The sequence below is a fragment of the Eulemur rufifrons genome, chromosome 7 (assembly GCF_041146395.1).
Source record: "Eulemur rufifrons isolate Redbay chromosome 7, OSU_ERuf_1, whole genome shotgun sequence".
Classification (NCBI taxonomy): domain Eukaryota; kingdom Metazoa; phylum Chordata; class Mammalia; order Primates; family Lemuridae; genus Eulemur; species Eulemur rufifrons.
In genome coordinates, this window is record NC_090989.1 from 267,735,490 (window position 1) to 267,759,861 (window position 24,372).

The 24,372-nt window shown below is 52.7% G+C and overlaps 1 protein-coding gene across 2 annotated transcripts; it reads right to left on the bottom strand.

Moving 5' to 3' along the window:
• Positions 1-8,544: 8,544 nt before the first annotated feature.
• On the bottom strand, positions 8,545-21,444 carry AMBP (alpha-1-microglobulin/bikunin precursor). 2 transcript variants are annotated; one of them, XM_069476707.1, is made up of 10 exons: positions 21,218-21,443; positions 19,437-19,579; positions 18,015-18,091; positions 16,914-17,030; positions 16,338-16,439; positions 15,510-15,559; positions 11,090-11,171; positions 9,914-10,081; positions 9,419-9,592; positions 8,545-8,707 (listed from the first exon to the last, which is right to left on the bottom strand). In XM_069476707.1, exons 1-10 carry the CDS (start codon positions 21,329-21,331, stop codon positions 8,676-8,678), a joined length of 1,059 nt encoding a protein of 352 aa, XP_069332808.1. In that variant the 5' UTR covers positions 21,332-21,443; the 3' UTR covers positions 8,545-8,675. The 2 variants fall into 2 exon arrangements, with proteins under 2 accessions (XP_069332808.1, XP_069332806.1); XM_069476705.1 differs by lacking the exon at positions 8,545-8,707 and adding an exon at positions 8,960-9,037 and having other exon boundaries at positions 21,218-21,444.
• Positions 21,445-24,372: the final 2,928 nt, after the last annotated feature.

A 24,372-nucleotide genomic window follows, 5' to 3' on the forward strand; every position in this document is an offset into this window, starting at 1 on the left:
CAGATTCCACAGGTGTGGGGTTTGGCAGAAGCCATAGGGGAAGCAGGTGGCTTAGGAGTCCTGAATGTAGGTGGAAGAGCCGCCCTCCTGGTCCGCTGCGTCTGGTGCGGCGAATGTCTGATTTCTGTACCCAGAGTGCATTACACTACTCCCACCTCTCTGACCCTCGCAGTGCCACAGGGCCCCCTGAGTCGATCTGCAATCACGTCCGCCACACCTCAGACCCGCCATGGCCTCTCCTCCCTTCCCAGGACCCCAGGGGTCCTGGGTTCCCCACGTGCGCCCCAGACCTCCTTCCAGGCCAGTGGTTGAGCGCGGTGCCTTGTGGGCCAAACAGCTGATGTTGCAAGGGTGGCGAGGCGTTCGGCCGCATTCAACTTGATGCTGTGAAAGGTGTCGTTAGGCTTGTCTGTCCTGTGCCCCCCCGGCCATCGCAATATAGGTTCTGCACACGCAGTCCGGTGCCGAAAGGGTGGCACTGCACTCCCATCAGGAGAGGGGGTTCCAGCAGGATCGACGCTCAACCCCCATCACTGCTCCCAGTGGATAAAGTTCTGGTGGTGTCATGTGCCCTGAGGTGGTCCCACGCACCCCAGTGACCGTGGCCGTGGGACAGGGATGGTTACACTCAGGGCTTCAGGCTGAGCATGACCACCACTGTGGGGGGCTGTTTGCAAAGGCACCGTCTGCCATGCTGGGGGGCGGCAGAGCCAATTCCACCCCTTCCCAACAGTAAAGCATTACTCAACTGCGAGATACCTCGACTACAAAAGCACTGTACTGCAGCCCTCTCCCCCGGTCCGTGGCAGGAGGAGGAGTGAAGTTGACTTAAAAACTCAAGAAGGCTGAGGATCGTGGACCCAGAACACTGTCCTGGGGGCCAGGTCTGCACCCTTCGCCTCATGAGAACTGACCCAGCTCTCCTCCCCTCCGGAGTCTTGGACATGCTGAGATGGATCTAATGACCATCTCCACGTTCGCTCCAGCAAGCCGTGGTCTCAGGAACCACCATGCCATTTCCTCTCCTGGAGAATTCTAGGTATTTCCTCCTGGGGGCCCACCCTCAAATGAGCCTCCATCCGCACTAGCAGGAACAGGGCGAAATCTGAACAGGAACCTAACGTCACTTCCTGAGAGTATGGAAACATCAACAGACTTTTCGATTGGATCTTCGGGGCTGTTCCACAAGGTGACCTCGGGGTTGCTGATGATTGACAGATGCCTACAGCAAAAGGGCCCGCCAGCCTCGCTTGACTGCCAGGGAAGGGGCCATGGCCTGGAGACTTTGAACCACGCAGGGAGGATGGGAGCTGCCCACGCTGTGGGAGCAGAGCCTTGGCGCCCGTCCTCCCCTACTCGGAGCGCAGCTGTGCTGGGGGTGCCCTGTTCTTGGCCAGTTAATTAGAAAGTAGGCATTTCACTGTCTTGCAAGGCCGGCAGAAACCGAACCCAGGTGTGTGTTTAGAGCACTCACCACTGTCTGTGGAACGTGGGATGTCAGCCCTCCAGAAAGACAGAGTCAGTCATATTAAACTCTAGGAATCTGGTCATAGGTTGTCACCTCCTGTCCCATTCTTCTTTCCACCTCAGTTCAGTGCTTAGGGTTGGGCTTGCCTCTGCAGGTTCCGTGTGATGCCACTGGCTACTCAGAAAGCTGTCTTCTGGGGCTGCCTCATCCAGAGAACGGAGTGGCAGTGGTCATTTCTCTCTTGCAGCCTCTGGGTCCCCAGAAACTGATGTTGCCAACAGGAAAGGCTGTACCAAGGTGCCCTCTCAGTCTGCTTCTCACGCAGACCACTCTCATGCAGGTCCTGCTGCAGCGAACAGCTTAATAGAACCCAAAGATCTGACAGGTCCAGCCGCCGGCCCCCTCGTCTCCAGCAATATCCACCTTACCAAATTCTAGTTCAGCCAAAGGATTGAGACTGGCTCTTCCAGCTCACCTCCCAGCGCCCGGCCTGGCCTTCACTTTTGGGAGGATTTTGTCATCTGCCCACCCTGTTCTGAAGCCACTGTAGGTCCGTCCACCACAGCCCACTAGGGGATTGGGGACCAGGAAGTTGGGCCATTTCTACCATGTTCTCGGCAGATCAAGTTGGTTGCCTGCTGACTCGGGTTAGCTCACCTCAAGACAGGTGATCCCCAGGACAGAATGGCCTTCGTTTTGACATACAGCGAGCCAAGAGGGGAGGTGAAGAAAACACGTCTCCACTTAGCAGGCCCTTCCCCCTTCCCTGAGGTCAGCTTGCTTCACCAGCAAAGCCCAAGCCAAGGACCGCAGCATCATGGGGGGGGTCCCTCGGGTCTGCAGTAGCCCGAGGAGTCTCAGGTCCACCAAGAGCAGTGGTGCCATCCTGGTCAAGGGTGGATGCCCTTGTCTCAGCACTGTTCTCCCCCTCCTGATGCCCAGGCCAGCCAGCCAGGCCTCCTTCCCATGGCATTTGGAAACCAAGAAACAGGTGCCACCTGAGCAAAATGGCCTGTGCGTCATCTCTGAGGTCTCGCAGCACTGACGTCACCTGCTGCATCGCGAGTGAGGAAGCTTCACCACCATCCCCCTTGGAGCTCCACGCTTGGCATTTGGGGATTGGCTCTTGGCTGGGAAAGGGTCCCAAGATTTCCTGGCAAGGACAGAAGGGCAGTCCAGTGACACAGATGAGAAGCTGTGGTCTCCAGGTCTCTAGGAAGACACCAGGTGCGCAGGCTGGCCAGAGTCCTCCCTCTCAGTTTGACCTTTTATTTCCTGCACTTTCAAGAAACACCAGAGAAAAATTCTACAGGGCATGTTTTCCACTGTGAAGCTGAACCTCTGTCTTTAGGAGTCCACTGTTCTTGAGCAGTGCCACCTGCTTCCCCTGCACTGGGGTGGACTCTTTGAAGAGTGGGCACCTGGAGAGATGTCAGGGATGTGGCACATGCTCTCTGGGGGGGCCACAGAGTCATCAGAAGATTTGCAATGAAGATGGGACATGGAGGGAGAAGGGAGGGCCTACAAGATTGGCCCAGCAGGGGACACTGCCCAGATCTTGTCATTGTGATGGATGTGCTCAAGGAGAAGGTGCACAGGGCATGGCACCGGCACGCAGCCATCTGCCCGACGAGCGGCACCAAGTTCGTAGCTTTGCCCTTGCCTGGGGGGCAGTGGCAGTGCCTGTCTCTGCGATGCATCTGGCAGACGGCTCCTGGGAAGGCGGATGGTTTAGACAGAACCAAGAGACTAAGGAAGGCCCAGCTGTCCCCTGGAGCCAGTGGACGGGAGCTCCTGTCCCGGCCAGCGGGGCCAGCGGGAGAACCGGGAAGGAGGCTGCCCCTCCCTTCACTGTGGCTAATGTTTGCTAGGCCAGTTATGGTGAACCAATGATACAGTGTTTTCCCTCTTATGTTTCCCTCCTGGTTTCCCCTTTTCAGGGTTTTCTGGGGGATTTCATTGTCGTAGTAGTTGTTTTTCTTTCTCTCTCATTTGGGTTTGAGGATCGTGGTTGGGGGCGCCCTGGCCTTTGCAGAAGGAGCCCTGTGGTTTCTGTGGAAGAGGCACCCGCCGAGGGTGAGAAGATCGTCAGGTCACTGTTGGACACGTCCGTGCCCCGACCCACCACCGTGGGTGTCGCTTTAAAGATTCGATTCGTGGATGGAGAAGGATTTGCTAGGTTTGCAGTCGGGCCCCACCCACCCAGGGCCCCACCCACCCAGGCGTCCCACTGGGCACCTTGACTCTTCAAACCAAAATTCCTTAAAGGGGCACAGCCCAGCCTTGTCCTCAACCTCAGGGGCCTGGCATTCTCGTGGCGCTTCCTGAAGTCCAGGTTGGCACAGACGGGGTCTGAGGCCAGCCGGAAGGAGGCCCTCCTCCCACAACCCAGGTGCCAACCGGTCTCTGCCTAGGACCCTCCCTCCGGCCCGGCCAGGCTTCCCGAGCGGTGAGCGAGCACGTGGACTGACACGGGGCCGGGCCTCGCCCACCCGGAGGGTGCACGGGCCACGCTGCAGACCCCGGCAGCTCATCCAGGGCCCTTCGGATCCCAAGCATCAGGAAATCATTTTGTAAAACCACCTGAAGCAGAGATATTTTTTAAAGTGCGTAAATTATTTTCAGTTTTCTGATCCTACCTTTTTCTTTCCACGTCATGCGTTCACATCAGGTAAATCTTGAGAAAGCCTTGGTGCCCCCCTGCCCCCACTCAGAACCCACGTGCGTGCACACCCACCCGTTCTCAGTAGTTAAGACGTTCTAGGCAATACCGTGGACACGTCTGTGTCTCTCTCTTCGAGTGCAAGAAACTCAAGTCATCTTAAAAAAATACAAAAAAAAAAATTTACAAAAAAACAAACACAAAAAAAAATATCTTTTTTAGGCCAGAGTTTTCTACAGGTATTAATGAATATTTTTCTTAATCCTTATAAGTTTTATGTGTTTAATATTTCTTAATACCGGTAGCATTAATTTATACTTTTGTAGCAACACAATATTTTTATAAACAGCCAGTGCTTGGCTCAAGTCTTCACGAGGGGTTTATGCAGGGCCATCTTGGGGACCCTGTGTACCATGTACTGTATTTAAAAAAAAAAAAAAGTTACCTAGTGTCACACTTGCTGTGTTAATTAAAAAAAAAAAAAAAAGACGTTGTGTGCGGTCTCCTGTACCGTTGGTGTGGATCCAGCAGCTCTCCAAGGAGTCAAACTGCATGGGGGTTGAGTTGACGGTTCTTGTTCTGATATGTAAACCCCCGAGACCAAACTTGAGGGTTCTTTTAGGGTTTTCTGTTTGTCCTTTGGGTTTTTGTTTCACTTTGTTTTGGTGCCATTTCTCCATTTACAGCCAGATCAGTTTCATGATGTTTAAACCTTTTACTGATGTCAAATGGAGGAAAGGAATAGAGAAAAAAAAAAAAAAAAAAAAACATTTGTTTTTACAAAGTAATAAAATTTAAAACTGAGCTGTTTAAATGTTGCTGTTTTTTACCTGTCTGTTTTTGTCCAAAAGTGGAACACTCCCAGGGAGAAGAGGAAGGTTCCACTGGGTTCCTTAAATCGCCAAAAGCCCCAGCCCAGGATTCAGTACCTCCCCCACCCCCTGAATTCTTGCAGCATTATTTCCCAGTTGGTTGATGCCAAGGCAAAAAGACGTCCTTTTAACGGTTAGAGAGGATCAGTTGCATAAATGATTTCATGTCAGTGTTGTATTTATGGTTTTACAATAAAACGACCTTTAGGAAGATGCAGTGTGTGGTGTTTTTTCTTGGGTTTGGGAATGGGCCGTGCTGTCCAGTTAGGAGCAGAGCCCCTGCAGGGCGCTGGGGGTGACGGCTCACTCCATCCCGAGGGGGAGGCTGCGTGGGGCCGGGGTTGTCGGCTTCTCATCTGGGAGCTCCTGGCTCCTCTCCGGCACCAGGCCCAGCTCAGCCACACTTGATAAATGAGGGAGGGACGTAGCCAAGGAAGATGTGACCCCTGGTGGGATGCGGAGCACTGCTCCATGGAGGCAGGGAAGGATTTAGTCCGAGTCCTCCAGACCCAATGCCCAAGGTACACGTCCAGGTTCGCCCTGCCCCGCGGACCCCCGTGAGGCTCTCGTGCCCCAATTCCCAACGGCTTTGGCCTCCCTAACTGTGTGACATTACAGCTGTTGTAAATATCGTCCATGTCCTGGGGGAGAGTGTCTGTGGCTTTTGCCAAATTCCTGATGGCGCGAGGGACTCCATGGTGAGCTGTGGGAGGCCAGCCCCGGTGGCCTCGCCCAGAGCCCGACACCGTGCGGACAGGAACCACACCAGAGGCAAGCTGAGGACAGAGGACGCCACCAGGGGGTCTCCTGCTGCCAAGACAGCCCGTTAGGAGGCGAAGCTGCCATCCTGCCATCAAGGTGAGTGACAGACACCCCAAGCCCCGTCTTTACCAGGTGTGGGTAACTCCTAAAAGTAGAGGCTGTGTTAACTCCCATCACCTGAAAAACTTCCCTCAGGTCACACCTGTCACGGTGTGAAGAGGCTGGTCAACCCGGGCCAGCCTCCCCAAGGGCCGCCCTGCCCGCAGACCACCGTCCTGCGTGGGGCTCCCTGCTGAGCCAGCCGTGGGGCGTCCCTGAGCGAGCAGCTGCAGCTTAACCGAGGCGGGCTGTGGCCCCCACGCTGAAAGTCTCGGCTCGTGCTGTGGCCTAAGGAATCCTCCCCCACGCCTGGGACGTCACAGTCAGATAAGGCCCGGAAGCCCTCGCAGCTGAAGGACCAGCCTCTGGATTTTTAAAAAATGGTTTTAAAAAGGAAAAACAAAAGATACGTTTCTTGATTAAGCGGCCACATTTATTTTGTAACAAATAAGTTGAGTGGGACCAGTAACTTCGAGGGAAAAACTTGAGGTGAGACTGTTTAAGACTCGAGTGACTGTTCAGGCTGTGCTGAGAAGGACGCCTGGTGCCTTCCGAGAGGAGCAGTGTGAATTCCTGTGACGCGGGGTCCCAGGTGTGCTGTACCCATCCCACCCCCAAGGGATAAAGTCAGGATACATTGATTTTTTTTTTTTTTTTTTTTTTGGTTTTTAGTGACAAGTTGTAGCAGGTGTCACAGAGACAAATGCCTCGGGGACCAGGCAGGTTGGCGAGCAGGGCTAGTGAACCACCAGGTAAGGCCCTTCTGGGGGTAGGGGGCAGACGTCTGTCCCTACTAAGCTCTGGCCCGCTGTTGGCATCATGATGCAGGCCCAGGGCTGCCAGGGCGTCTGTTTGCAAGAAAGTTGAGAAACCCAGATGTTTAGGGGGAAGCTCAGGTTTTAAATGGTAAATTCATAGCTGTACAAAAACACCCTGAGCGCCAGACATGCACCCGTTGGCTGAGCTGGCCCGCGCGCCTGTAGCTCGCACCCTCTGGTTTAAGCATCTTTCATTTCAGGTCACCTCCAAATACTACTCTTCAGAGTGGCCCCTTCACACTGCCATGGACGGCTGGCCCTGGTGGGAGGCACACGTGGAGGGGACAGGGTATGGACAGGGCCAGGGGGACATTTGCTGGTCGAAGGCCTCTATCACATCACTCTGAACAGTTGCCGCCTCCCTGCTCTTGTCCCAGAGTCCTGGCCACGACCACAAATGCTGTTCCTCAGGACCATCCTCTGTTGGAACCCGAAAGCCCCAAGATCAGGACCTTGGGGGAGACAAAGGGAGGGTCTTGATGCACCGGACCCAGGGGGCTGCAAAGCTTTTTACACCCAGATCCTGGCCTCCGAGCTCATCCTCTCGACAAGAGGCGTGGGAGCCTCTCGTTCCTCCTGACGGCTCTCTTAACAAATGGGCCAAGGGTACGAGAGGCAAACCCTGGACTGAACTAGCCACTGGCCCTTGGGACACAGGTCACCCCTTGGAGGAAAGTGGGTCCTGCCTGGGCGCCTGCTGCCAGGGTCAGCTGTCCACTTCACAGCACGTGGAGCCGGGCAGCGTCCATCAGGCCTCCAGGCGGATGCAGTTAGCGAGAGATGTTTATAAATTGGCCAGGCACAGAGGCTCACACCTGTAATCCCAGCACTTCAGGAGGCCAAGGTGGGAGGATCCTTGAACCCAGGAGTTCGAGACCAGCCTGGGCAACATAGCAAGACCCTATCTCTATAAAAAATTTAAAAATTAGTCAAGCGTGGTGGCATGTACTTGCAGTTCCAGCTACTCGAGAGGCTGAGGCAGGGGGAATCGCTTAAACCCAGGAGTTTGAGGCTGCAGTGAGCTATGATCAGGCCACTGCACTGTAGCATAGGCAACAGAGAGCGAGACGCTGTCTCAAATAAATAAATAAATAAATCAGATGTTTTTAAGTCCAGTGTGAATTTACAAACCGGAGGTTCCCAGTTGTGTCCTTGGAGCAATGTGGTCCTGGAGCTGCCCTGGACAGACAGCTCACCTACTCTCTTTCCCAAGGGAGTTGAAGTCAGGTCAGACCAAGGGCTTCTGGCTCTGGGCCAGGGCCCAGCTGGTTGTCCCAGACACAGCGCAAAGGAAGGCTGATGAGCATTCTCTTTCTAGGACAAAGGGCCAGAGTGGGGGTCCCAGGGGTTGGCACCCCGGGGCCATGCGGAGACACAGCGGAGGCTTTCCAGCTCCTGGCAGCTGGTTCTGGGGACTGGGCTACAGTCGAAATAAAACGCTGGAGAGGGATTCTGTGCGGCAAAGGACAGGGGCACTATTTCAGGCATTTGTGGGCTGTGTGCCCTGAGCTCGCTGGCCACACTAAGCACAACCATTTCTCCTGACCCTGGGTCACTGATGACCACCCCCCAGCCTCTCCCAGAAACAGGTGCCCTGGGTTTCTTCCTTTCTCTTCTAGCTTTATTAAAACAAAGCAGAACAATCCCATTTCACACTACTGTGGAGTAAATAGAACTGTGATTTATGTTCCGTAATTTGCATAGCAATTTCATGTACTGAAGGCAGTGCTATTACGTCCCAGCACGTGCCTTTCTCATTGCTGGGGAAAGCTGGGGTACCCAGGCACCCGCCCCAGCTTTGTCCCCGCTCCCCTTCTCCCACCTCGTCATGCTTTGATGACAATGGACACTCAGGACACCGACTTTCAGGAGTTTACAATTTGGGTTTTATTGGGACTCAGGTTGCTTGGCCCCGGCCTGCCATAGGGCCCCGGCCTGCCATAGGGCCCTGGGACAGACACCGGCCACCCTCCGGCTTACAGACGGGCCAGACATCAGCTGGGGATACGCAGCAGGTCCTCGTCCCCTGTGGACACAGACAGGCTCAGGGAGGGAACACCCGGGATGCGGGGAGTGGGGAGGCCTCCCGGGGCAGGGAAGGCAGCCGGAGCCAGGGCCGGAAACTCCTGCTTGCCGAGTGGCTTATCTGCAAAGGGCATTCCACAGCAGAATCTGATTTTTTGCCTTGTCTCTTTTAACATAGGTGCCATTCTCCAGTGGGAAAATCAAGGTACAGAAATCTTGAATGGCTGCTGTTCCCTGGAACGCCGTCACTGTTCTCATTGTATCAGTATGGTCATTAGTAATAGCAGTTGCCATTAGTTGAGTACTGACTCCATGCCAGGTCCTGTGTAGTCTGGGAGGCAGTGGGTACTTTGTCCCATTTTACAAGAAAAAAACTGAGGCTCAAATTGGCACTTGCTCATTGTGGCTGGCCTAAATGTGGCAGCACCAGAATTCGAGCCCAGCTCTGCCCAGCTCCGCAGCCAGCCCTGCACACCTTCTACCCGTGCCTGGCAAAACACCTCCCTGGGTGCCCAGTCCCAGCTGAGGTCGGGCCCCAGGTTTGCCCCATTTCACAGAGGAGAAGTTGAGGCCCAGAGCATGGATGGGCTGCTCACCAGGTACAGAGTCCAGAACTCAGCTCTTCAGACCTCCAGCCCCTACCAGGGCTCTCCCACCTAGACCCTGACAGCCCCTCGACCCCGCCCGCCCAGCACCCCGCAGGGCCTCCTACCATCACCAGGGACACCGCAGTACTCATTGCACTCCTTCTCTGAGTAGAACTTGTTGCCGTTGCCATGGCAGCCCCCATAGATGAACTGGACGCACTTCCCCTGGACAGCATCAAATGCCCAGAGGTGGTGGAAAGCGAGGCAGGGACCACGGACTATGGGAAGATTGCAGGCCGCTGTGGGGTAGAGAGAGACATGGAGCGTCAGTTATCCTTGCAACCGTAGACCGAGCATACACGGGACTGCTGAGCCTGGGGACCCTGCTCATCTAAAACACCTTGTCCCTCTTTGACAGATGGGGAAACTGAGGTCCACAAGAAAAAAGTGACTTGCCTGGGACCCTCCATATCCAAATATGGAATTCCTATGATTTCAGCAAACTTGCCCCGGAATTCCCCCACGGGAACCCTCTCTCCGCTCCCTTTTCAGTTGGCAGGTGGTCTACTGGGAGGACAGGGTCACCAGGTGCAGAGTTCACAGAGGGGGCCCATACTCACCTATGGTTCGGCAGGTCTGCAGACACTCCTTCTCTGAGACGAAGTTGTTGGCATTGCCCATGCAGCCGCCATACTGGAAGACCTCACAGGCCATGGACGTGCCGTTGTAGAAATACCTGTTGGTCATTCCCATGCAGGGACCTGCCGAGTAGGCCAGCTGGCAGGAATCTGAGGAGAGGCAGACAGCGGCACTTCCCCATGTGTACCGAGCACCCACAATCAGCTGGGCACTTAATATGCATCATCTCATTCAGCCTTCACCCCTACACTAAAAGGAAGGATTATCAACTCATTCTCTAGATGAGGAAACTGACCCTCAGAGAGGTGAAGTGACCTGCCCAGAGTCACATGGAGCTAAAATTCAAAACCACGTCTGTTGAACTCCAGCTCCAAGGCTCATTCCACTCCGTGGCATGGGGAGTGACCCACCATCCACCATGTTGGTCATGTCTGCCCCCAAACTCTGTAATAACAGTTGATATCTTCACCAGCCCCCATGCCACCAGCCTGACCCTTCACCGAGTCCCACTCCCTCGCCTTTGCTCCCATTGTCCCTTGCCCCTGGAATGCCTCCCTGGATGCCTGGATGCCTGGACACCTGGACATAGCATGGACTCCCCCTGACCCCTCCATCCTCTGAGCTCCCCAGCCCCTTAGCTGACCCTCCCATTAGGGCCCATCGTGTTCTTCCTTGGGTTCCTCTCCCACTAGACAAGATGATATGGGTGGTCTGTCTCCGTGGCCCCAGTGCCTAGCACAGGGCGTGGGGCAGAGGCAGAGCATGGTTCAGTATTTGCTGAGGGTATTGGAGAGGGAGCTGTTCGCAGACAGTGCCAACTTGCTCCTACAAGAGCACTGACGGTCAGCCTGGCAGGCTGTTACCCCATAGACTAGATGAGGAAACCAAGGGCAGGAGGCCACATGGTCACCCAGGCAAGGACTAGCTTCTCATCATGGAGCTGACAGTCCCTAAGCTCAGGACCAAGCCTTATGCTCCTCTCTCCCAGCTAAACCCCCAGCACAGTGCAGACTACTTGATTTGCCTTTTCTCAGCCCAGCCCTTGAGTTTCTAACAGATAAAGAGACTTCACAGTGACGAGAACATCTAGGGTGCGCCAACCGTGGGCCCTTCCTCTGGAGCATGGCAGAAAGGTTGAAAAGGCAGGTGCTCGCTACCTTCTTTCTTGATGGTATTAATTAGTTGTTGCCCAGCCCCGGATCCTTCATCTTCCTGAGGTAGCACAGCCCGCCGGGCCCTCTGGGGGGAGAAAAGAAGAAGCTGTTCAGATACCTTGTTAGTATTGCTCACCTAAACCCCTGGAATATATAAATAAACCATTTGCTTTGGGAATCAGGGGATAGATAGAAGCACGGCTACTGGACTGGCTAATGGACTGTTCCCAAAGTCATCAACCTGAATTCCAGAAGGGGCATCAAAAGATAGATTTCTGGTCTGAAATGAAAATCAGAACCATGAGGTATAATAATACCCCCATATCCAACTTCCAGTTGAAGTGCCTGAAGAAATATGATAATGGAAAAGAATCTCCCCTGGAGTTGGCAATCAGGGGAAAACAGCATTCCCATGCTAGAAATGTGAAGGCATTTTTGCATGACAGAGTGTGGGTGCAACTGATTTGCAGGAAGGGCTGAACAGACCATCATTAACTGCTTGCAAAGGAAAAAATTCCATCCAGAGAGAAGGAAGGGACTTCAAGACTGACCCTTACTCCTGGCTATGGTAGGGGGGACTGCCGCACAGGGAAGGCTACCAAAGCTGTCAAGAGGGTCTCTGGGTGTAGGTGCCCTGAGGCAGGATCCCAGGGAAATTAAAGAAGGCGTAAGTAGGGAATTGCTGGCCACCAGGTAGCCATCCTGTCCACAGGTAAGACCTGGAACTTGAAATGATAGAACTAAAGTAAACTTAAACTTTCCTTTCTGCTTTTTTAAGTGCAACTGAAAACTGTGAAAACTGCCAGGGACTCCCACTCTCTGCCAGACTCATCTCAAGCTGATGACATATACATCTTCCTTGGTGAGGGTGGAGGAACAGAGAAAAGTTGTGGGACAAGTTAAATGATGCCACTGCTCAGAAGAATTAGACCGAGCTGAAGAAATATCCCCACTAAACACAGGATGACAGAAAGAAACAGTAGAAAATTTAAACCATCAGTGAAATTCAATATGATAGGCACCAATATAACTGAAGCCAACAGTGATGGAAATGAATATGTGGAAGAAGAAAATTATTGGACATAGAAAAGATGTTCAGTTTAAACATATAGTAGAGATAATAAACTGCAGCTTAGATACTATAGGAAATAATCCACATAATGGGGATTCCAGAAGGAGAGGCAATCAATATAGAAATAATAGAAGAAAACTTTTCTGAGTTGAAGAAAGACCTGAGTTGCCCAATCATAAGGGAAAGGGAAGTCAAAAAAATTAACAAAGAGCTCCTTCTTGGACATTCCTAGGAACAAAGGGTAAAGAGCCTGATGGCCCTCAGAGTAAATGACAGCATTTAATGCAGAAGCCCCAGAGCAATATTCTGAGGGTTATGAGGGAAAAGGGATCCTTCACTCATTCAAGCTGTTGACCATATGATATAACCACAGAAAGACATTCTCAGTCATGCAAGGGTGTAGAAGTTTGCCACTCATGTATCTTTCCTGAAAAAATTACTTGTAGGCACATTCCCACCAATTGAGAAGGGAATCTAAATGCCAGACATTGACGATCTTAGAGCAACGAAATGATGGTAAGCTATAAAGACAATAAAATATAGAGTTGAATAACAAATAATTGTTAAAATAGTTATGCAATTTAATGTAAATATTTTCAAATTCTTTTGAAAAATGTAGAAAATGTAAACAATGTCAGATCACATCCACGAAAACAGGCATGTGAGAAACCTGAAAGGATTAAAATAAACAGTAAGAAACAGAAATATAGGTGTGCTATGTTTCTGTCTTGTGCAAGAGGAGTCAGTTGTTTCATTCTTGACATTGATAAAGAAAATAGATTTTGTTGACATCTGGATTAAGATGGCAGATGCCATCTCAAAAGTTCTCTTCCCAAGCTCATGCCTATAATCCTAGCTACTTGGGAAGCTGAGGCAGGAGGATCGCTTGATCCTAGGAGTTTGAGGCTGCGGTGAGCTGTGATCATGCCACTGCACTCCAGCCTGGGTGACAGAGCGAGACCCTGTCTCTAGAAAACAAAAACAAAAACAAAAAAATTCTCTCCCCAATGCCTAACATAGCAAAAAATGATTTTAAAAACACAGCTCCCAAACTGTCATCAATATCACTCATACAAAGAAGGGGGCATAATTTAAAGCCAAAAACTTTAAAACTGGCAATCAAGAAAAGAAACAAAACATTCTGGACCTAACAGAATGGTTCAGCAGGGTGTAGCCCTTAGCTGTTAACTGTACTTTCCAACCTCCAGGGCTGGTAATGTCATCAGATTTATAATTCTTCCTAGTACTTCCAAATCCAGAGAGAAGAAAATTAAGGGGCACCCCATCTTCTCCTTTCCTGACAGAGGAGTAGTAAAATTGGCTTCTGGGTAGGAAGAGTAAAAAAGGAAAATGGATTAGAGTTCCAGTCTAATGGAAGTGAACGTTCTAGGGCTACACAATCTAGTGAAGAATGTGTTGCCTTGGGACAGATGTACATCACAACCTCCCCAACCAGATTATGAGGCTTATATAGAATACTTAGCAGTCCTTCAAAAGAGAAGCAGAGGAAGAATGTTATGAACTGAATTGTGTCCCCCCAAAATTCATATACTGGAGTCATAACCCCCAATACTTCAGAATGTGACCTTATTTTGAAATAGGGTTGTTGCAAATGTAATTACGATGAGGTCATTAGAGTGGGCCCTAATCCAATATGAGTGGTGTCGTTACAAAAAGGGGAAATTTGTACACAGAGACACGCACACATTGAGAACACCATGTGGAGATGAAGGTAGTGGTTGGGGTGATGATTCTACAAGCCAAGGAACACCAAAGACTGCCAGCAAACCACTAGGTGAGAGGTATGGCATGGAGTCTTTCTCCTAGCCCTCAAAAGGAACCGACCCTTCCAACACCTTGATCTTGGACTTCTGGCCTTCAGAACTATGAGACAATAAATTTATGTGGTTTAAACCCTCAGTTTGTGGAACTTTGTTACGGCAGCCCTAGGAAATTAATACATGTGGTATCGGAACCCACATGGTACACCTGGGGGCAGCTTTTCACCCGTCCGCCTCCACCATCCTCTTGGACTTCAGAAAGGTAGATGAACACAAAATACCCAGACCTTATACTAAAGGAGGATGGGGCTGGGGCAAGAGGTGGGATTAGGCTCAAATTTAGTGGGAAGAGGGCCAAGGAGTAAATGACACCCCCTCTGCACCGTATCCGAACAGTCTAGATAAAGCTGACTAAGCAGAGGCAAGCTAAACAGAACTGGTACAGAAACTACCCGAACCACCTTGGAAACGAATACAAAAATAAATAACCTGAACAAAAGGAAGAGCCCAGCTGGGTGGACACTGTCATAAACCGCCGAGATTTCCCCTCAGCAATGGACTTCAGCTGCAGGAAGTGCTGCTGTCAGAGGTCAGCCCTCGGAGGTCGGTCCCTTTTGGAGTCTGCCTCCGCTGAAGGGCGCCATCTGACCCCAGTATATCTCTAAATATGTTCCCCCATTTATCCTTTTTTTCTGTATATCCTTTTATCCACACATCTATATGCCAAGATTCCTGGAATGATGTGAAAGTTGGTGGTGGCTTTGAGATGGTGGTGGGACTTTTAAAAAATGTTTATTTATCTATATACTTTTCTGTATTGTTTTAATTCTTTATAATAAGCATATATTAGTTTTATAAAATCAATGGTCATTTTTCTCTAAAAACATACGAGCAAACATATACTATGTTAACAGTGTTAGTTCTATGTAGGAATAAGGACATTTTGTCTTTTTTTCAATTTTTGAGACGGTTTCTAAATATTACATATGTTTACATACACACATACATACACAGACACACATACACACATGCATACACACATCAGTACAATAAATTAGGATATATAACTTCCAAAAAATCAGAGAAAAAAGAACAAAGAAGGTTTAAACAATATGGCTAAAGGCGGGAAAATAATAGAGTAAGGAAGCCCAAAAACTCAGCAGGCAGCATAGGAGAGGAAGGAGATGGTTTGAGAAGCTGCTTGTTCTCCGTTTGCTGTTCTCCAGGGAAATTAATTGACTTTATTTTCATGTATTGAGTATTGTCATTTCATTATCAAGAGTTTTATTTCTTTTAGAGATTTTTTAGGCACTATGCTAAAAGCTTTTCTGCATGTCACTGAATTCTAGCACAACCCCGGAAGGTAAGTGTAATTATCCCATTTCACAGATGAGAAAAGTGAGGTCCCGACAGGGCAGCGACTAGCCGAAGTGGCAGAATCAAGATCGAGTGCAGGTGGGCGCGACTTCACAACTCACGCCCAACACTGCCTTTGCTGGAGCCCTCTCAGTGAGCAGGGCCGGCCGAAACCCAGCGTGCAGAGCGCCTGGGCTGGGGCTGAGGTACTCACCGAGAGTGGGGTGGGCTCTGGTTCCCGCTGCTCTCCAGGCACACATTCACCTAGGTCAGAGGACAGGAGGGAGGAGTGAAGACGACGACCAGGCTCTGGGGCAATCCTAGTCCCGGATTTCTTTTACAGTGCCAGGCGGGCACTGTACTGGGAACTGTCTTGTCGATTAGCCACTTCATGAATGTCCCTGCCCACATGACTTGCTCAGGGACATTCACTGGAAAAGCAACAGACTGATGGCTGCCACCATCACTACCATCTGTCCACGCCGCCGCACCCCACAAGCATCATTTCTTCCGCATCATCACAGGAACAGCAACAGCTCACATTTATTGAGCACTTACTAGGCACTGTGCTGTTGCTCATGGTGACTGTCTGTATCTCACTGACTCCTCACAGCAACTCATAAGGGAAGAATTATTGTCCCCCTTTTACAGATGAGGGAGATGAGGCTCTGAGAGGTTGACCAGCCAGCAGCCACACAGCTAAGTTTGAACCCAGGAGCTCTGAGTCCAGAGCACATGCTGTGAACCCCAACACTCTGTTGCCTCCTAAGAGGTACCTACGGATTCCAAACACAACCTCCCTGAGACACGTGGCCGTGGAGTGAACACTGACTTGGTTCTAGTCCCGGCTCTGCCAGGTACGAGCTGTGACACTTGGGGCAACTCCAGTGGCTTCCTGATCCTCTGTAAAGAGGGGACGGGGGCTGTGGTCCCTTGTTTATCTCAGAGGGTGACAGTAAAGCCCCAGGGGCTGGGATAGTCTCTGGGGGCCCTGAAGGGTGAGGAGGGGACAGAAATTTGAGGTGGGGCGGGTGCCACGTACCTCTGTCGGCCATGATGAAGATGGAGTCGTCAGGGATGCCCACACCCCGGGCGACCGCTCTGAAGTCCTGCAGGAGGCTGTCCCTCAGCTGCCGCTCCCGCCCTGCAAGTGGGAGGCAGAGGAGACGCCTAGAACACCAGGTATCTCGGCTGGCAGGGCCTGAGACGCCTTTGCCCAGTGATTTGCATTTAGGGAAATTTGAGAACTGTTGACCCAGTTCAACCTCCTTGATACACTTCCGGAAAGACAGGCTCCCAGTGAGGAAGAGGGTCCCTCCCAGGCTCCCACCCAGGCGTCCCCACACGGAGCTCTTCCCAGTGCTTCCTGTAAGGGCCTGGAGGCTCTGGAATTCTCTGGGTGTGGGATTTTAGAGACCAAAAGAGAAGATTCTACCTCAAATGGGAGACTGAGCTCTACCTCCTCCAGGGAGAGTCAACACTTGCACCTTTCTCCCAATTGGAGTTTTGTCAGGAGGAAAAAGCAGAGCTCCCTGCTCCTGTCCACCCCGCTGTGCCTAGACCAGCGGTCCTCTCCCGCCCCCAGTCCTGACGGGCTCGTCTCGTTATAGGACATTACCATAGAGCTTGGCAGAGATGGAGGGCCCGTGGCGGCGGCTGAATTTCTTGGTCAGAAAGATGGCATACTCATCATAGTTGGTGTGGGCCACGTAGGACTCCATGGTTGCACCCCATTCTGCACGGGGCATGCAGGCAGACCAGAGGCATCAGTGGCCTGAAGGCTCTTCCAACTGGAGATCCGTCACCTACTCACCCACCCATCATCATTCCTTCATCCACCTTCTCTCCGCCCATGCCTCCCGCATAACCATTTATCAATTCGTCCATCTTCAGTCTCTCTCTCTCTGCCCACCCGTCTCCTCCATATAATCAGCATTAATTGATCCACCGTCATTCTCTCCATCCATGCTCTGCATACATCAATCCGTCTCCCTCCCTCCCTTCTTTCCCGTCACTCCACCAATTTATCTATGTATTAGGTAACTGATTAACTTGTTCATCCACACATATATCCATTTACCAATCATTTTTGTTCTATCACTCATTTTTTTGGTCCATCCATCCATCTAGCCAAACATTCATATATTCAGCCCTAACACAATTATTTGGCACACAGAGCATATTCGATAAACATGTGCTGAATTAATGAATAAATTCGTGTCCAAATGCCTCTCTCACTTAGTACCATGCACACGGTACGTGGTAGATGCTCAGTCCATTTTTACCAGCTGATTGCAGATGCCTAACAAGACATGAAGACTGGTGAGGTGGCCACCATCACCGTATTCTGGGTGTGTGTGCTGGAGCCAGTGGAGGGGGGGGTGGAGAAGGGAGAGAGGGAGAGGGAGGAGGTGGAGGAAGAAGAGGAGAGGAGGAGGGAAGAGGAAGAGGAGGAGGAAGAAGGGGAGGGAGGAGGAAGAGGGAGGAGGGAGGAGGAAGAGGGAGGAAGGAGAAGGAAGAGGAAGAGGAGGAGGAGGAAGAGGGAGGAGGGAGAAGGAGGAGGAAGAGGAGGAGGAGGAAGAGGAGGAGCTGTTGTTTAGGGGAAGGCCAGCTGACATCCCAGCGGAACAGGAGGAAAGGTATAGAAGCAGAGAGCTGAGGGCATCAAGGTATTTTGAGCACAGGCGAGAACACGGGCGTCTCCTCCCACCCTGCTTACGGGGCTTGTGATAGAGAAACTTCCCCTCGGTGCTTGTTTTCTCATAAGCCCCGGAGATCTCCTCACAGACACCTTTCCTGGAAATGAAGAAACCAAAAGGAAAGTAACTTCGGGTGGGGACCGTGGTCCTGAGGCCCTACCCTCCTGCAGGGCTCTTTCTAGCCTGGGTTGTTTTTTGGGTTTTATTTGCTTTTTAATTTGGAAATTAATATTTCCAAGTATCTTGTTTAACCCTCACACTAGCCCCGAGAGACTCCCACTTTACACATGAGGGAACAGAGGGACAGAGAGAAAGCCACTGTCTATGCCGTCCTCTTGGCAATGCCAGTGCTGAAACCACCTTCCTTCATCAAATGTGCACATTATACCGATGCACAGGCAGTCAGGGTGATGAATTAATGCACTGACTTATTTCTCGTTCTGTGTTGCTCTTGCCCCGGTTTCCTCATCTATGAAATGGGCATAATGATAATTTCTACCTCACGTGGCTGTTGTGAGGATCAAATGAGATACTGTATGAAAAGAGCTGAGAGTACGCGCTGTCCACCTATTCACTATCATTGTTACAGTGATTACTACTCATCCAGTGAACATTTACTGCGCCAAGCCCTGTGCTACATGCCTGGGACACACAGGAGAGCAAGACAGACCTCATTCCCTCACAGAGCTCACGATGGCATGGGGCAGGCAGGCCAGCCAAAGGCAGATGCAAACAATGTGACAAGTGTCACATGAAGGGAAGCACAAGGTGCTCTCAGAGCACAAGGAAGGGCACGTAACCTGAACCTGGGGGCCCAGGAGGGCTTCCTGGAGGAGGTGACATGGAACCTGAGTTGATAGGAATTAGCCCAGGGCAGTAGGGAGAGGTGTTCCAAGCAGAAGGAACATCCAGGTGCAAAGGCCCGGAAGTGTGAGAGGCTGGAGGGTTTCAGGAACCGAGAGAAGATGGGCTTGGAGGCATCTCGGAGCATGTGGGAGAGTGTGGGGCAGGGAGTGGCCTGGAAGGCCAAGTCAAAAGGTTTGAATCTTACTCCCAGGCAATGGGGAGCCATGGAAGGGTCTTGAGCAGGTTTGAGTTTTCAAAAGGTCTTTCTGGTTGCTGGGTGAAGAATGGATTGGGTGAAGGTTCAAGATTAGAAGTGGGGAAAGATTAGAGAGGAGTCCATTTCCTAGGTTGGATCCCTGGGGGCAGAGGTGCCCATCTGGTCTAAGGATTGCCCAACTCGGAGGAGCAGGTTACAAAACAGGCTCCGTGTTGGGGCGTTGCCCTTGAGGTGTGGACAGGACCCTAGAAAGGGCCGTCCTTGCGGAAGACAGTAGAGGGGACTGCGGCTCAGGGGCAAGGTCCCGGCTGCAAGCAGAGATCCGACACTTTCCAGGATGGGCGGGGAGGGTTGGGGCCCCGGTTCCGGTTCCACTTACCGCCACTGAGTGCTGGTCATGCTGACCTCCGCCTCCGTCGCCCCCTCTCCCAGCACCAGCGTGCTTATGCTCAGCCGGTCCTTGATCTTCTTCAGCCACGGGCAGGTGGAGCCCACGGCCAGGTTGTACCATTTCCCGTACATCTAGGGGGCAGCCACGAGGTCTGGGGGTCTGGGTTTGCCTCAGCCCTCAAAGACTTGGCTGATGTCTGGTCCCACCCCCCAACCCATAATAGATCATTCTAAGTGCTAATGTCTCCTGGCTACCTGGAGGCTGTATGTATACCCTCGAGGGAGGACAGAGCCCCAAGGGTGGAGTTGCAGGCCTCACAGCGAGTTTAAGAAGGAAGATGGGCCCGGCGCGGTGGCTCACACCTGTAATCCTAGCACTCTGGGAGGCCAAGGTGGGTGGATCGTTTGAACTCGGGAGTTCAAGACCAACCTGAGCAAGAGCGAGATCCCGTCTCTACTAAAAATAGAAAGAAACTATCTGGCCAACTAAAAATATATATAGAAAAAATTAGCCAGGTATGGTGGCGCACGCCTGTAGTCCCAGCTACTCGGGAGGCTGAGGCTGGAGGATTGCTTGAGCCCAGGAGTTTGAGGTTGCTGTGAGCTAGGCTGATGCCACGGCACTCACTCTAGCCCAGGCAACAGAGCGAGACTCTGTCTCAGAAAAAAAAAAAAAAGGAAGATGGCCCACAGAAGGCCTCGCTGCACTGAGATGTGGGATCTGTCCAAATCTCCATCAACCTCTGCTCCCCAAGTGCTGGAATCCTGTCTTGTACTCCTTTGGTGACGGGCTGCTCACCACCTCACAAGGCAGCCCCACATTTGGAAGTATCTCAAAAGTTTAATGAACAATGGTGGAGTCATGCAGGACAGGCCTGCTGCCTCTTCCTTTTGACAGCACACCGGGGAGCTGAAAGAGCCCTCACGCTCCTGCAGGACGGGCCAACACACCAGGGCCAATGTGCCACCCCAGACCACCACAAGGCCCTGTTCCTCACTGCCCCTGTGCCCACGACAGTTCCCATCCCTGCAAGTCAACAAAATCCACAGGACTCCACAGCTAGAAGCGTCTGAGAGCTCCTCACACAGATGTGGAACCTGAGCCCCGGGTGGGAAGGTCCTGCCCCAGGCCACCCGGTGATTCAGGGCAGAGCGGGGCCTGGGGGCGGCTCTGGGACCCCACACCCACAGCACCATGCCCTGCCCTGGGCTCGCCCTGTGCCCAAGGTTGTGCATCCCCCACCCCCGATCTCCGTTCTGCTCTCCTTCTTCCCATAAGCCCACATCCCAGCCCCAAAGCCACTGGGCACATGCCCACCCTGTGCCTTCCCAGGCCTGGCCCTGAGCAGGGGACCCAGGGTGAGCTACCAGAGACAGGCTGCAGGGAGAGGCGGGTGGCTAAAGAATGCAGGGTGGGAGAGGGGTGAGCAGGGACATTCACGGGAAGCCAGGTGCCCGTGTGGGGACTGCAGCGGGGCGGCCAGCAGGACAAAGCTTTCTCTGGGGTGGGTTCCCACCAAAGCCAGCACTCCCCTTGGAGCCCATGAGGACCATAGAATGTGACGTTTTACATATAGAACGTCAGCCGAGAGAGTCCCATAGAACGGCAGATGGATGGCCGTAGCTTCGAAGAACCCCAGAATCCCAGACGGTCTGAGCAGGAAGGGCCTTTGGGGACTGAGACCCCGAGACAAGCCGGACTTGCCCAGCAAGTCCCAGCTCTTTGGGCACCCGCCCCACCACAGCCACCACCAGCGAGGCCAGCCTTACCCGAGAGACATCGAAGTTTTCCTGCACTTGGATGTCGTCGGGCAGCGGTGCGGGGTCGGCACGCACGGCCAGGCAGGCGGCCAGCAGCAGGAGCAGGGCCCTGGGGCTCCGCATGGCTCCGGGCTCTTCTGCCTCAGACGTCTCTCAGGGCTCGGTCTGACGGCAGAGGGGCCACCACCTCCCTGCCCGGGCAGCTGTGAACTGAGACTGGGGCAGGGGCCTATGGCTCGTAGGTGACCTTGGTGTTTGCCCTTTCAGCTGGGGCCAATCAGGGCCCAAAGTCCAGCTCTGATCGATCCCTGGAGCCTGCCAGGATCAGCGGGACCAAGAAGTCAGGGTGGCCGTTTCAGAAGAGGCGTTGGCCAAACACAGTAGGGCCCGGGTGGGCCAGGGCTGGGCTCGGCCCCCAGAAAGGCTTCTCCACGGGCTCCCCACCTGTCACGAGGGCACACAAGGAGGGCCGAGATGGGTAGCACCTGGCCTTTCTCGCTGGCTCATTCCACCTGGACCTCACTCCCCTGTGCCTGGCTGATTGAGCCCAGCTGGGCCCACTTCTCACATGAGAAGACTGAGGCCCAGAAAGAGGAAGTGACATACCAGAGACCACAGGGCAGTCTAGGGCAGAGCCAAGAGTAGAACCCAGGCCTCCTGTCCCCCGAGTTCCTTCTCTGACCCTCCAGTCTCCCCTGGCCTTGGCAAGTAGTGGAGAAATGATGATGATGAGAATCGCTATCACAGCTTCCCCCCACTGAGCACTGGCTACATGCTGGCTCGGTGCCAGGCACGTCACACACGCCCCAGGACTGAACTGAATCCCCACAGCAACCTCATGAAGCAGGTGCTATTTGTCCCCTTTATAGACAGAGGATTCGAGTCTCCAAGGAGGGAAGTGACTTGCCCGGGTCCCTCCGCTGGGAAGTGGAGTTGCTGGGAAAGGTGGCATTTGGGGAGCCAGACAGCCAGCTGTGGAACTCACTGCTGTGTGACCTCGGGCAGGTCACCTTACCTCCTGGTGCCTCAGTTTCCTCAGCTGTAAATGGGGATGACAATAGTTCCTGGTCCCTCGCATTGCCACCAGGGTCAAAGGCGCTAACGCTTGCAAAGCGCTCACCAAGAGCTGAGTGTGTCTGGAGTGAGCCGAACAGTGTCTTCTCCAAATTCACGTCCACCCAGAACCACGGGAATGTGGCCTTATTGCAGATGCGGTTAGTTAAGATGAGGGTGTACTGGGTGACAGGGGGTCCTACATCCAGTGACTGGTATCTTTACGAGAGAACAGAGAGGGGGACACAGACCCGGAGAGCTGCACAGGGAAGATGGCGTGTGAGGGGGCCGAGGCGGAGATTGGAGGGAGGAAGCTGCACGTCAGGGACCGCCAAGGATGAAGGGCGGCCCCCAGGGTAGCAAGAGGCACGAAAGGACGTTTTCCCGGAGCTTTCAAAGGAAACCTGGCCCTGCTGACGGCTTGGTCTCAGACGTCTGCCCTCCAGTGCCGTGAGAGAACACATTTCTGTTGTTTCAAGCCACGTAGTTTGTGGTACTTTGTTAAGGCCGCCCTAGGAAACTAACATGGCGGTCCTCAAATGCAAACTTCTAAAGGAGAGTGGAACCCAGTTCTGTTGGTCTCCAAAGCTCAAACTCTTGCCAGAGATACCACTGGGCCATCTCTGTGGAGTTCCGTTCTCCCGTGGTCAAGGCTGCTGTCCTTACTCCCCGCTCTTGGTATGGAACATCCAGCGCGCCAGCCTCCCCGCGAGAGCTGGGAATGACCCCTGTAGGCAGGTGGTTCTAACTAGGCCCCTGCTCACGTGAGAACCAGGTGCTCCCCCCACATAGCCAGTGCACGAACAAAGGGTGCATCGCGTCCCTTCTGTAAGGTCCAGGCAGCACAGCTCTTACACTGGCACTCAGAACAAGTGTGCCTCTGTTCATAACAAGTGAGTGTGTTTCCTGCACCCCCTTATGGACAGCTCGGCCACCAATTGTATTTTCTTCTTGCTTTGGCTGCCAGGAAGCTCAAAGCCGCAGTACACCTGTCTTGGTTTAGCTTTCTGGGATAGTTACCATCCCTCGTATTCACAAAGCTTCTCAGTCTTTTATGGTTCTGTTTATGGTGGTAGCAAGGAGGTGGTCTGAATTAAGAGGGAATGTATAGAACTGGAATCCAAAAACCCTGACCTCTCCTGCTCTGCGTGACCCTGGGATGGCTTTGGCCCTCTGAAGCTCACTTTCCTAATCTGCAAACTGAAGATAACAGTCCCTGTTCCGTCTGCCAAGAGGGCAAGGGAGACGATGTTTGCGGAAGTGCTGTGTAAACTGTCCACTGCCTTACCTGTGTGATGACTCAGGTGTCTGTCTTTGGAGAAACTAGGCCTGGTATAAGAATTTTTTGTTTAAAAAAAAGGAATAAATAAATAATAATAAACCATTAATAGAAATAAAGTCATCCTGCTTAGATTGCTTACGGTGTACCAAGACAGCGCGTGGGACCTTCACTGCAGGTGTGCGTGATTAGGCTCCGCAAGCCGTGGTCCAGGTGGGAAGCCTGCGGCACACAGCGGGGAGGAAGCTCCCATCCCAGCCCCGCTTGGACAGGGCTGCGCATTAGACCCACAGCCTCTCCTGGGGGTGGGGAGCGGCCCAGAGGAGGGGTCTAGGGTGTTGATCTCTCCTGCCCCCAGGAATGTTTGTGCTCCTGAGATTATTAACCAGAGCAAACAGCAAATGCTGCCAAAGGCCACCTGGAGCTTTGGCTGCTTTGTAAAAATTAACCCCGGGCCACAAGGATGCAAGGCCAGCAGCCTCAGAGCCCTGCTGACCCTTCATCCCCTCTGGCTGTCAGGGTGGGAGGAGGAGGCTCTGCGGCTTCTGCCCTCCTAGGGGACCCAGAGCCCTAGGAGTCCACAGGAATTGGGCAGGTTCTGGAGCCATTGCAAGCAGAGGGAGAGGTCCTGCCCTGGCCTCAGGTGCCCCGTGCAGTAGGGAGGGAACAGAGGCCTCAACTTCCAGATGCACACACTGGGGCTCAGGGAGAAGATGGGACTTGGGCAGGCCTGACCCCAGTCCCCAGGCATTCCACTGATTTGTGACCTGGAGAGGTCAATCAGGAGGCAGGGGAACCGGGAAAGCCAGTCCCTAGGAGGTTTTCCAGGAAG